General features: G+C 36.8%; 1 protein-coding gene across 1 annotated transcript in view; it reads left to right on the top strand.

Moving 5' to 3' along the window:
• The first annotated feature begins 8,258 nt into the window (after window positions 1-8,258).
• The window catches only part of LOC110876383 (formin-like protein 7), a 32,403-nt gene continuing 25,850 nt past the window's right edge, over window positions 8,259-14,811 (top strand). The window contains exon 1 of the mRNA XM_022124556.1: window positions 8,259-8,826. Within this exon, the coding sequence (XP_021980248.1) occupies window positions 8,259-8,826 (568 nt within the window). The remainder of the gene's footprint in view (window positions 8,827-14,811) is intronic.

The following is a 14,811-nucleotide window of genomic DNA, read 5'->3' on the forward strand; positions in this document are numbered from 1 at the left end:
CTCACCGAAAATGGCAACATCTCTCCAACTCAAACACCCAACTCAATCAAGTGGGGGTGGTCACCGATTGGTGACCCCCACTCACCGCACAACTCAAACACCCTTATACCCTCCACCCTAAACATATACAGGGGCTCGGAGGTTAATGGTTTCTCGGGGGTGCCCCGGCCCCCACCAATTTTTCCGTTCGTAGTGTTAATATTATCGAAAATTTCCAAAAAATTGTTTTTTTTTCAGCCTCAAATATTGGATTTTTTAAAGTCTCGCCCCACCGATTTGGATTTTGAGAGTCCGGCCTCCACCGACTTTTTATTTAAGCTCCGCCGTATATAATATAATATAATAAATACCGAATACACAAATTATATAAACTTTTAAATAGATAAACAATCATGCATAGTAATGTTATGACCCCCAAATCTATGGACGTAGTTTTTAAAATACTTAGTTTTGCCAGTCAAAACGAGGCAGCGACGCAACTTGTTACCCGTTTACCGTCTATCTTGGTGTAAATTCAAATGTTTATGAATATGATTATTAAAAAAAATATATATTGCCTTAAATGATAAAACAAAAGTATAGATCAAAGTACCATATAGAAATGAATGATAACTAGTAACTAGTAATAAGCCCCCGTGTTGCGGGTGCGTAAAACAGTGTCTAATAGTACTAATGTCACATCACCGTCAATGACCACTAACACTGAAGTTGCGGGTGTTAATTCGAATAAATTAGGCTGAAATGTAAAAAATAGGAAATAATAACTAAGTCAATTTATGACCACGCGTGTTGCGACGAACCTGAAAAAACGAAAAAAGATAGACGACATAGAACATTAAATGATACACGTGTTGTCTTGTGAATAGTCGACTATAAATATTTGGTTTATAGGAATAAATCTAATAATATGTGACTACATCGGTAGAATATAAACATATCTATGTAATTCAAATCTCTCTAGCTAGTAACTAGAACATGCATTGCTAACTTTCTTTCATTGTTTTTGTCCTTTAATTAAAACTTCGTTTTCTCCCCGTAGAAAAACAAAGAAAAAGCTATATAGCTTTTAAGAAAAAAAAAAAAAACCTGAAAATTTTAATTAATATGTTATAATTTCATACTTTACTAGAAAAAGAACTTTAATGATGACACACTAATTTTATAATAGGGTAAATTACATTTTTCGTCCTTTGTGTTTGTACCAGATTGCAATAGATAGTCTTTAATTTCAATAATTACAGTTACAATCATTTATTTGTGAAACCTAATACACCGTAGGTCCTTTGTCACTGACCAGGTTAAAATTTTAAGTCAAGTCTAATTATGTGCTTTACACATGAGGGTAGATAGGTAATTTTACACATTTGTTTACAAAATTTCTTTCTCTGTCTCTTCAACCAACCTCCACAACCACCGTATCATATCCCAGCCACCACCATCGTATCCCAGCCACCACCACCAAATCCATCCATCCACCAAAACATGCCAACAACCACCGTATCATATCCCAGCCACCACCACCACCAAATCCATTCATCCACCAAAACATGCCAACAAACGACATCGTTTAACCCAGCCACTTGTTCCTAGAGAAAAATGTAACACTCCAAAGAAACAAGAGGATTTTTCCAACGACTCACTTGCCTGCACCTCCGTCTCCTGCAACGGCGTCACGCCACCCTCCTCATTTTCCACAGCAGCAACCAGCAACACGTCATCGGACTTTTCAGCAGAACTCTTCTCCGTTACTTTACGTCGTTGACATGTTTCCCCACGCACCTCCGGAGACCTCGATCTCCGAGCCGCAACTTTTATCCGCCCGTTATTCGCCAGCCACACATTCCTGTATCGTGGTGTGTTCATCATAGTTCTAGACGACGAGTGCCGCTTTCTCTTCGGCGAAGGTGCCACGTGTCTCCTAGCCACCGTCACTTTCAAAACCCCAAACCCCAGAATTATTACCTGTAATGGATTTTGACTTTTAAAAACAGGAGATTTTGACTTTGAATTATGGTGTTTGATTTTGAAATAGGGGGCTGGATTGGGGTTCCATGAGGAAGATGCACATATGAAAACCTATATGAGTTAGGGTGTTCTTCGAATAAACAGATAGTAGAGGGTAAAGAGATTTAGATAAGAATGAAAGAGATATATATTATATATATATATATATAAGTTTTAGATTTTGTTTTTGTTTTATTTATAAGATATTTTAATCAGATTGGTAAAAAGACTAAACTGTCCTTGTATGAATAAACCTAACTTAAAATTTTAACCTTGTTAGTGACAAAGGACCTACGGTGTAATGGGTTTCACAAAAAAAGATTGTGACTGTAATTATTGAAGTTAAAGACTGTCCAATGCAATCCAATACAAACATAAAGGACGAAATGTGTAATTTACCCTTTATAATATTCGCTGAGTTCGTACGAGAAAGTGAATATGGGGCTAACTTAGATGCGAAACCCAACAAAACTACACCGTTTTGATAAAATCTAACAAAAATATAATAAAAGCTTCATCATAGGTTGATTCCTATCAGCGCTCCATCAATCTATCACATAGTGTACATATTGTGACAACTGGCACAAAACCGGTAAGTTCCATACAATTTTAATTATTATTTAATGGTTGCAATTATGTGCTTAAGCGTCAACATTGTCTGATTACATGCTATACATGTGAATTCATGCACGTTTTATACTTCAAATATTGCTTTATGCATTACTTTAAGCGTTGCGTCAGAAAGACTAGTAAACTCACCGGTAAGACACTCTGTGTCAGCATTTCTGCAGAAAACAGTAAGATAATAGAACTAGGGCCTAGGAATAGGAATAGGTCTAACACCTAAAATACATTAAAACCCAAGTGTGGATACAAGGGTTAACATATAAACTTTCCGGAAGCTAAACTAGGCACTAAAAGACACCCGAAACGCACTTTACAATTTTGCTAAACTGTCACAAAAGGTGCTTCATACTTTGTGAAACTTCACAATTTAGCACTTTAACGAACCGTAACGAAATGAATACCCGGACATTGCCCGAAATACCAAATTTTCACTAGAAGCATTCTTTTAGTGTTACGAAGCTAGTTATGGTCACCGAACATCATATTACATCTCATAAACACTAAATACACAAAATACCTAACTAATACCATTACATTTCAACTAAACCAAGAAACTAGAATTGAAAATGTTACACTTTACCCCCCCCTTTTAGTTGGAAGGTTGGGACAAGGGTCCCACCTAAGGATTTTAATTGATTTCTTTGTTATATTTTGTAAGATTTGTTGGAGAATATTCCAACATATATGCCATAAGAGATTTGGAAAATTTTATAAAATCCTAAACTAATAACACACTCTCATTCACTTCATCTTCTTCCTTCCCTTCCCTCTAACTCACCGCTCCAACACACCCACTTACCATCACCATTTTCACTTCACTTCCTAGCAATCCAAGGTAATTTAGAGGTGTATGGAGATCATCTAAGAAGGCTTGAAGTGTAGGAACTTGAAGGACCACCTTGTGAAGCTTTTAACTTCTCATTTTCTTCCTTGATCATCATCTTCATTCTTGTGCCACTTCCCTAGCCATTAGAGCTAGTAGTAAGCTTCCTGATCACTAAAATAAGTCATGTTTATGTTATGTACAAGTTTCACCATCTAAACAACTTAACTTTTAATGATAAAAATGAAAAAATCTAACATATTCATGAAGAAATCAAGTGATTACATGAATTTTTGATGTATGAAATGATGTTGTTGATGTTATATTTTATGTTTATGTTTAGATCGAGTATGTTAAAGCTTGGATCTAACAAGTTTAAGCATGGATCTTGAAGGATCCATGGTTAAACTTGAAGATGAACATATGAAGCAAGATGTGAACTTGAAATAAGAATTTATATGCATAATCTTGTAATTTTGAAGTAATAAAGTGTGTGTAGAACTAATTTTTGAAACTAAAATTCATGGAAAGTTTATTAAAAATTTAACATGAAGCTTGTTTTTGAAAGATCTAAAGTTATTAAGCATGGATCTTGAAAGATCCATGGTTAAACATGATGTTAAAAATAATGATCTTTCTAATAAACATAAAAGTGGTTTTAGAACATGATTTACAAACTTTAAAGATCATTAAACTCATGGATGAGTTGGTTAATGAAATAAAGTTTCATAAAAGTTTGTTAAAATACTCAAGAACACTTATTTTTGGAAAGATCATCTTATGAAAAGTGTAGATCTAAGAGACCACACATTTTTAATAAGAAACAAGTTCACCATGATGTTTCATATGGAAAAATTAGTGTATGTTGTGATGAATATTGTTGGAAAATTGTTTTGATGTTGAAAAGAAAATAAACACATGTTTTGAAAACATGGGAAACCTCCATTTATAGGGGAAACTATGTCAAAAATTTTATAAAATTTTGACACATAGAAAAATATAAGTTTTGGTGAAACTTATTCCCTAAAAATTCACCTAAGAATATTTACCAAGGTTTCCCTAATTTTTGTGTAAAATTACAAGTCAAGAAATGGTGATTTCTTCAAGTTAAAATTAATATTAAGTATGTATGTTTTTAGGGAAAAATATATATATTTAGTGATCACCAAATTTTGTGCTAAGTGTATATTATGTGTATTATATATATTAGTGTATTAGAAACTTGAAAATACACTAAATACTCCCATGGAGTATAAATACAAAAACACACATACAAATACATGGGAATACATAAGTATACAAGTATATAAAAATTCCCCACAAGGAAATGCATGGACAAATACAAGAAAATATATTTATGAAAATATATTTCTTAACATATTATTGAATTTGGACACTTTGGGCTTAAAAATATATTTTTGGACAAATATATGACCATTACCAAGTAATGGAATTTATGTAAAAATCGGGTGAATATCAAGAATAACCATATATATTTTATAACATAACAAAAAATATATATTTCATACAAATCTTAAAAATACATTATTTTTAAGAAAAATAATTCCGAAAAGTAATAAAAATCAAAGTATTGATTTTTGGTGAAAAATACAAAATACACAAGTATTCACATAAAATACAAGTATACTTTCCTAAAAATACTTGTACAAAAGTAATATTGAAAATATTATTTCATGAAATATTTATATTTATTTTTGGGAAAATAATATAAGTACCATATATGAAAAGTTAAAAATATAAATTATTTTTAACACTTACTACTTGTAAAAGACTTCATAAACAAATATATATTTTAAGGAGTGAAATATATATTTACAAATAAACAATATATATACTCAACGGGCAAGACCCGACAAATAAGGGCACGACCCTCACTAAGAATGAACATACAACATAAACAAAAGATGGTGACTTGTACTTGTGTGATACAAGTCCAGTGACTAACATTAATAGAACACGTATAGGTCACGACGCTACGAAACCAACCGGTGAAGTTTACGGCGCATGATACGCAAAGTTGTGAGTTCATGCCCCCACTTTTAAACTTTTACTTGTTTTCTAAACTTGGGGAAAATACATGTGCTATGGTATGTTGAATACAAAAACTAAGGAATGATACTTTAGATCATGTCACGAATAGGGTGCCATAAGCACCATTAATCAGTTACATACCAAGACCGCGGAACAAAAGGTTTGATCTAATTGGTTTCAGGCAACCACACTCTTGGCCACTGTTTTACCAAGCAGTGCTTTTGTGTCTCTAGTCGTGAATCGACAAGTAAAAATGCCTATGGTTTGGATGCTTCCTATGTCGTTACATATGTTAGTGGCCTCGCGAACCATTAGCGATCTCGTATTCCTTACATTTACAGAAATACTTGTTTCATACAATTACATACCATGTTTTCTACAACGAATGCTTGAATGTTTTTCACAAAAACTGCATGAATTCACACCAACATATTGTTGACGATTTTCCAAAACTCACATGTATTTCAGGTAAGTAAAGTGGATGTACGCACAGTCTCACTCTTGCTCTTGGATGTCGTCTCTGTTTTTAGTTACTATGTGTCAAGACTCCTATGCCCATTTTGAGGGATTTGGTTGTTATGTCCCATCCTGTGTGGTGATATAAGGATCAAAACCCTTATGTTTGTCTTTTAAATAAAGTTGTAAACTTTTCAGACAATGTTTTATTCTGTGATGTAAACTCTAAACTTAACTTATGTTTTCGATTATCTAATGTTAATGGCATTTGGAGTTATTTTATGATCATGTAGTATGTTTACCATTCGTATGTAATGAGAACCTTTCAAGATCACACCTCGTGCTTCCGCCTTAGAAAGGGGGGTGACAGATTGGTATCATAGCTGCGATTGTAGTGAACCAGGATTCCTTCTCGAGTGTAGACTACAATCTTTAGGATCCTCTCACGAAAACAATTTTTCAAAAGTTTTCATTGCATAAAACTTTCCGCGACATCCACTACCTGAAACTGTTTTCAAAGAGTCATGTAAGGACACTACGGGACTTAGGGTGCACTGGAGTAACACTTGTCTTTGACGGAGAATTACTTGCAACAATGTGTATAATTATTTGTATATTAATTAAGTAATAATTAATATATACATATACTATGAATAAAATATTACAGGTACACATGTCTTCATCTGAAAGCAGTGGCCTATCTGAAGGAAGTGACCCGATGGTAATTCTCTCTGACGACGAGATTTCTGCAGCACAGGAGACATTCACGTCTGACTTCGAGGCCGACCCTGAGATGATAACCGACGATGATGATCTCGACGATATCTTAGCCTTACCTTTACCTCTCCTTGGCCAGCTTATCATAGGACATCCCGTTGAGCCTATTCCCATTCCTGCTATTCCTTTTGCCGCCATCCCTGACAAGGACTGGTCTTTCGATGATGATCTGGATAATGATGTGGCGACTCCTGTTGTGCCCATTGCCAATATCCCTTCAGATTCTAACCTCGAGTATGATGCCGATTCCTTCGATTCAGTGATATCTTTGGCCCTCTTTGCTGCTGGACTGAGAGCTTATTCGACTGGTGATGATGATGACACTATGCCTGTTGTGCCATCCACTCCTACCCGTGTTCCTACACCTCCCCACACTCCTACTCAAGTCAGCTCCCTCATCCGTCGAATTCGTGAGCTCGAGGATGAAGTGACCCATCTTCATAACTTGATCTTCCCTACGACCCCACCCTCTCCCCCAACCCATTAGGTTTCTTTGCAGGTACTCAGTTGGAGTAGTATTTTTGGGTATGAAGACTACAACCGAGCCTTGGGAACAACTTAAACCACCAATGTGAAGAAAGATATTTCATCTTTTATATGTATTAAACTTGTACTATGGGGTGATGTAACCCTTATGCATTTTGTTTTCTTCGCAAACAATGATGTAACAAGTTGTCCTAATATGTATAAAGACTCGGTGAATATCTTATGACACATCCGTATTTATCTGTTTATGCATGCTTGTTGCTGTATGAATTGATTTATATTTTGGCGGATTGTTTGATATTGCTTATGTGTATGCTTATACATATATGTACTACCACTGTCTTGTGTGATGATATCAAACAAATGTCTAACTATGTTGTGTTGTGTTTTGGAAGAACATGGCACCCTGGAGAGCTATGAACGCTCGTAATTCTGATCAACTCCCTACTGGAAGAAAGAATCTCTGGAGCTATCGCCCAGTACGAGGCGAACCGTACTGAACACAGTGGAGGACGGTACTAGACGTAATGGACATGGAGATTCCTCTGGAGGAAACCCAATTCAAGGTAACCTTAAGACGATTTGCTAAAAACCTGATGAAATTTATGAACGGTCTTTGTTTCATTGATTGCTCATGTGTGAATTGGTTGGATAAATTCCAGGCTGCACCTTCAAGCAGTTTCTCGACTACAAGCCACTTAACTACGACGACACTGGAGGTGCAGTGGCTTTCGTGTGCTGGACGGAGAAGACTGGTTCCACTATCCGCATGAGAAAGTGTACCGCAGACCAACAAGTCACTTTTGTTACTGGGCGGTTTGTTGATGAGGCTTTGACTTGGTGGAATTTGCAAGTCCAAACCCTAGGAGATGATGCTGCGTATGGTATGTCTTGGGACGAGTTGAAGGAAAGAATGAGAGAGAAGTAATGCTCTCGTGTTGAACTCCAAAGGTTGGAGACTGAGTTCTGGAACTTGTCCGTGGAAGGTGCGGACATTGTGGGTTACACTCGAAGATTCCATGATCTGTCAAGAATGATCCCCTATCTGGTGACTCCCGAATTTAAGCGCATTGAGCGCTACATCTGGGGATTGGCTCCAGAATTTCGCAGCATGGTGACTGCGGCAAAACCCACAACGATCACTCAGGCTGTAACTCTGGCTGTCAGCCTTACCGAAGATGCTGTCCGTATGAAGAAGTTGTCGCTGAAACCTACTGAGAAAACTGAGACGCATGCTGAGTCGTCTGGTGATAAGAAGAGGAAGCATTCGAGTCTGAATCAAGCAGCGCGTAACATCAAGGGTTCCAGCAATAAGAAACGTGAACCCAATCCACCCAAGGAAACAAAAACACTTGCAGCTGCGAATGACGCTACTACCAGAGGATATCAGGGCACTCTGCCCAAATGCAATCAGTGCAGGCGTCACCATGAAGGAGTTTGTCGCATTCCAAAATGTGATAAGTGTGGAAAACTGGGTCACCGCACCGAGAACTGTTGGGGAAAGGGAAATAGAAGTATTAGTAGGAACGGGACTGGAAACCAAAACGGTGCTGGTAATGGAAACGGTGCTGGAAATGGCAATGGTAATGGTAACCGGAATGGTAATGGAACTAGGCAAAACCAAGGATGCTTTGGATGTAGCAGCAAGGACCATTTCAAGAAAGATTGCCCAAGGGAGAACAACGCTCAGGCTCGAGCATTCGTGATTGGAGCAAGCAACGCATGCGAGGACCCTAACGTGGTCACCGGTACGTTTCTCGTTAACAATCACTTTGCATCCATACTATTTAACACTGGTGCCGATTATAGTTTCACGTCTGTGGAATTTAAATGTATGCTTGGAATAGAATCTAGTAGATTAGATATTCCTTATTCCATATGTAACAACTCTCATTAAAATTAATAATTAGAATGATAATTAGTCAATAAGGAAACCCTAATTGAGACACCCAAGTAATTCCGCACTAACCCTAAAATTTTCAGAACAATCAGAATTAGGATCAGGGCCCCTAAAACTCAGGGGGGGGGGTAAACCCTAATTGATAATTATCAATAAAATCCGTTGTCACAATTGAAATTCGAATTTTTGATGATTCATGCAAGCTAGTCCCGTTTCCAGCTAGTCTAGGTAAATAGACTGCACCCTTTACGGACCGTAAAGGAAAATGCCTTACGGACCGTAAGCATATGTGCTTCCCTTACGGACCGTAAGGGTTGAAGCATACGGTCCGTAAGCGGGGCTATTTTCTGGCTATAAATAGCCGACTTCGGGACTTGAAATTGGGAGTTAAAACGTTGGCCAAAAGCCTTCTGTACGTCGTCTTACAGTTATTATAGTACAAATTAAACACACACTGCACTCGAATCGCTGCCGCAAAACAGGGTAATTACTCGATCGCTATTACGATTCATTTTCTGAGATCAATATATCCAAAGAATGTTTAAGTGCCGCCCACATTAGGGTTATACTTTGTCGTTCGTCGTTAAATCGATGAATGTTTAAGTATTGCACTTTGTCGTTCATTGTGAGAATTTGATCTCGTGAGTTATCGTGACTGCTGTATTGATCACTAACCCAGTTTTGTGTGCATTATTATTACTATTAGGTTAACGAGGCTAAATCATATTCTGTCCGTATTAAATCTGCAATGTGAGTCATTCTCTTTTTATCAACTGTTTTACAATACTCCAATTACAGTGATTAAGTTGATGTAATCACCAAATTACAGCCAGTATGTGGGATATTGTGCACATTACTACAGTTTAAATCATTTTAGGTGGGCGAACCTAATTTTAATTGATTTACGTCATTCATTGGGGCAGCCAATGGTGATATGACCACTGTCACAGATCCGGTCGAGTGACAAATACTGTGGGTAGTTGGTTGATATCAGAAACATGCGTAAAAGATCTTAACACTGTGAATAATAATAAATGTGTCATTTTCAGTAGAATGAATGATTCACTCAGTATTTCCCCGCTGACAAAACCTTTTTCAAACATGTTTCAGGTGATCTACTGTAATTCAGGAAAAGTGCCGAGGAGCATTTCAAGCTTACGATAGTGGCTCAATATAAAATAAAGAAATATGTTTTGAAACAAAGATTATCAGAAAAATCTTATTATTGTAAATTATCGGGGTTTTGTCCCGAATTGTGAAATGAAATAATCGGGAAAAGTTTTTAGCTTTAAAACGATCCTGACGTTAAAATTCCGCTGCTAAACTCAATTAAATAAATATCACGGGATTTCTGTCCCGCGGCTCCTGAAACGGGTTGAACCGGGTCGGGGGCTGTGACAGAAATAAGGTGGTATCAGAGCCACTGAGTTAAGCTAATTAAGTATTTAACAGATACTCAATTTTTCCTGATTACTATTATGTGATTATGTGTTTTATTAAATTGACTATTTGTTAGTTACAGTATGGGTAAGCAAAAGCTGCAAAATATCTATCTTAAATTAGATAGGTCAGTCTATGAAGAGGGAAGTTCATCCAAAACTAAATTTTCAAAGCTCCCTACAATTCCTAAAGAAGGACTATTTGTGCGGAAAGCACAATATGAGAAACCGCTTTCTCCTAGAAAAAGGAGTATGATTATTAAGAAAAGTAAAGAGCAAATCCGAGAAAAGAGGATTAAAAAGGAAACCCAGGAGTTAATCAATAAATCACCTTGGGAAGATAAGCTAGATGAGAAATGGACAAATTTGTATATGCTAGCTACTATAGCCGAACATGCAAATCTTTAAATACCCTAAGTCTAGTAATAACACTTCTCAGTAAATAAATAAATAAATCTGAGTGTGTTCTTTTCTGTTATTTTGTACAAATAGTGTGCAATAAAACTTCGATGTTTATTTGTTAAACTTTGTTCCAAAGTTTTAACTTAGCATTTCTGTGCATTTTGCATATATGCTACACAACATGAGCGAGATATCTGAAGCTTTTCAGAACCTCAATCTTTACCCGGTGAATATAGAAGTTTCCCAAGAGTTTACCGGATACTTTGCTGATGTGGACCAACCTGTAGAATTCCATGCTCCACCTTTGACAAAGCCAAAACGAAAGAAAAAGAAGAATTACGTGTGGGGACATCGTATCCGTAGGAAAAAGCCAGTCCCGAAACTTCCTAAAATAAACAATCCTTTAGAAATAGCAAAAGAAACTGGTAAACAGCCGGAAATGGAAACTGAAGTCGAGAAAGATTCTAGGCAAATGGAGATACAGTTTGAGGAATATTCTAAAGAAATAGAAATGGAAGTAGGACAAGGTTCTAGACCAACTCAGGTAGAAATCGGAGAGAGCTCCAATCAAAACCAAAACCAGGGAATAACTTTTCAGGATGAAATAGATTTTCTATTGGCCAACTGTGAAACTATTCAGCCTGTCAATACGAATGTTTTTACCTATCCTAGTGAAAATCCACTCCCTATGAATTTTACACCAGCAATCCCAGAACCAATAGTCCACGCCCAACCTGTAGAAATGGAAGAATGGTGGACGAATGATTGGCAATTTCAATATATTGTCAACGACCCTTATTCCTTCTTTCCGCAATTCGATCCAGAACCCCTACCTAATCCACCAATGAGCCATGAGAATATGGCTGAACTGCGCCATTTCAGTGAAGAATTGATGGATGCAGGGAACAGAATCAGGGAGATAGGGGGACAAATTGCCTGGAAATATGACGAAAGGGAACTTCGTTTTTAGGATGACGAGTGACGAGGGATAGGAGGATGGTAAAACTATAGTTGTGTAATAGTAAAAGTAAATAGCAAAATCAGTCTGTAACATAACAAATAAAACATTGTAAAATATTGGTGTGTATTGATGCATACTATAACTAATATAAAATCGATAGTTTTGACTTTACGTGCATTATGAATTTTCTGATTGTTTGTATAAATTGCTATTTATCAAGATACTAATTAATATATATTATCAGATGGCTAATAGTGGTAATGAACCGGTAAATGAAGCTAATCAGTCAGAGCAACATACAGGGGATCAATATATGACTAGACAAGATATTGAAAATATTGTTGCTCAAGGGATAGCTAATGCTATTCCAGCATTTGTTGCTGCTGTGAAAAATCCAGTCGAACCGCAACATATTATTCCTAGTAAACATACTATTGAGGATAACTTCAGTAATAGTATAAACGGGGGTAATAATCATGCTAATCATGATAATGAATCCCAGCACACGCCGCTCCCTAAGAAACGAAAGGCTGCAGCACCTGGTTGCACTTTCAAGGAATTTCTTGCTTGTAAACCCACTGAATTTGCAGGCAACGAAGGGGTAACTGCATCGCTGCGTTGGTTCAAGAAAACCGAAGCAGTAATTACAATAAGTAAGTGTGCCAAAGATGATCAGGTCATGTACGCATCGAATCTGTTTAAAGAAGGAGCACTCGAATGGTGGAACACGGTGTTACAAGCTAAAGGAAGAAATAGGGCTTATGCTATGACTTGGGAAGAATTCAAGAATCTGGTAGAAAGAAAATTTTGTCCTGAATATGAAAAGGAACAAATGGCAAATAAGTTCCTAACTCATCGGATGTTAGGTGTGGATTGTCGTGGTTATACTTCGACATTCTTCGAATATGCTAGAGTGGTACCTAACCTGGCTTCGCCAGAACCGGTACTCATTTCTCGCTATATTTGGGGATTAATTAGCGAAATTCGAAATATCGTTAAGGCTGCGAGACCTCGCACTATTGACGATGCAGTAGAATTAGCTAACACCCTAACTGATGAACTGATACGCACAAGGGATGAAGATAGGAAAAAGGAACTAGCTCAGAAGATTACCCAAGGATTTAGGATGGGTAATAGTAGTAATTTCAAGAAGAGAGGAACAGGGCAATCTTCAACTGTGCCATTCTGCAAAATTTGCCGGAAGAACCATTTTGGAAAATGTAATAGAATTTGCAACTTTTGCAAGACAACAGGACATCGTGAAGAAAACTGTAGAAAAAGATCCATAATTTGTTACAATTGTGGAGAAGCCGGACATTTCAAAACAGAATGTCCTAAGTTAGCCAACCCAGTAGATAACAAACCCAAGGCAGCCGAAGGAGCTACTAAGAAGAATGCCAGAGCATTCTAGCTAACTACTCAAGAAGCAGAGCTCATTCCGGATGTCATCGCCGGTACGTTTCTAGTTCACAACGTTTATGCAAAAGTATTATTTGACTCTGGTGCAAACCAAAGTTTTATAAATACTTCATTCTGTCAAGCTCTTAAGTTACCCTTAACTACCGTTAGGCAGATTTTTACAGTCGAAACCGCAGATGGGAATTCAGTAAAAATCAATCAGGTTCTGCAAAAAGTAGAAATAGAACTCTCAGGTCATAAGTTTGTTGCAAACCTATTGCCTATGAAATTAGCTGAGTTCGATGTTGTGTTAGGAATGGATTGGTTAATAGCCAACCATGCTCAAATCATTTGTGATAGAAACTCTATAGAAATTCAAGCATCTACTGGAGAGGTAATTAAGATTTCAGGAGATAAACCTCGGAAGCCACTGAAGTTCATATCAGTAATGAAAGTTGCTAATTATGAACGTAAACAAGGAATAGTATATATGATTTCAGTAATCATTTGTACTAAAGGTAAGGAACTTAAGGAAATTCCTGTAGTCTCAGAATACCCAGATGTATTTCCAGAAGATTTACCTGGATTACCACCAGATAGGGAGGTAGAATTTAGGATTCATCTAATTCCAGGAACTACACCGATAGCCAAGGCACCCTATTGATTAGCTCCTACCGAAATGCTAGAATTGAAAAAGCAATTAGATGAATTACTAAGCAAAGGATTTATACAACCTAGTTCATCCCCTTGGGGTGCACCAGTGTTGTTTGTGAAAAAGAAAGATGGATCGATGAGAATGTGTATCGATTATAGAGAATTGAATAAGGTTACAATTAAGAATCGATACCCATTACCTAGGATTGATGATCTTTTCGATCAATTACAAGGCGCTAAATATTTTTCTAAGATAGATTTGCGCTCCGAATATCATCAATTAAAGGTTCAAGAAGAAGACATACCTAAAACTGCTTTTAGAACTAGGTATGGACATTATGAGTTTACAGTCATGCCCTTTGGATTAACTAACGCACCTGCAGCATTTATGGACATGATGAACAGGATCTGTAAACCATATTTGGATAAATTTGTAATTGTTTTCATAGACGATATACTTATTTATTCAAAAACTCAGGTCGAACATTGTAAGCACTTGCATGCACTCTTAACTTTGTTAAGAAAAGAAAAGTTGTACGCTAAATTCTCAAATGTGAATTTTGGCTACAAGAAGTGCAATTCCTAGGACACATGGTGAATCACGAAGGAATTCATGTAGATCCTGCTAAGATAGAAGCAATTACCAATTGGAAGGTTCCGCAATCTGCAATGGAAATTAGAAGTTTTATAGGTTTAGCAGGGTATTATAGACGGTTTATTAAGGATTTTTCCAAAATAGCTGTACCATTAACTAAGCTAACCTGTAAAGCCACTAAGTTTGAGTGGGGACCTAAACAAGAAAAAGCCTTCAGAATCTTAAAGCAGAAATTAA

Source organism: Helianthus annuus, chromosome 9 (genome assembly GCF_002127325.2).
Source record: "Helianthus annuus cultivar XRQ/B chromosome 9, HanXRQr2.0-SUNRISE, whole genome shotgun sequence".
NCBI classification, from domain to species: domain Eukaryota; kingdom Viridiplantae; phylum Streptophyta; class Magnoliopsida; order Asterales; family Asteraceae; genus Helianthus; species Helianthus annuus.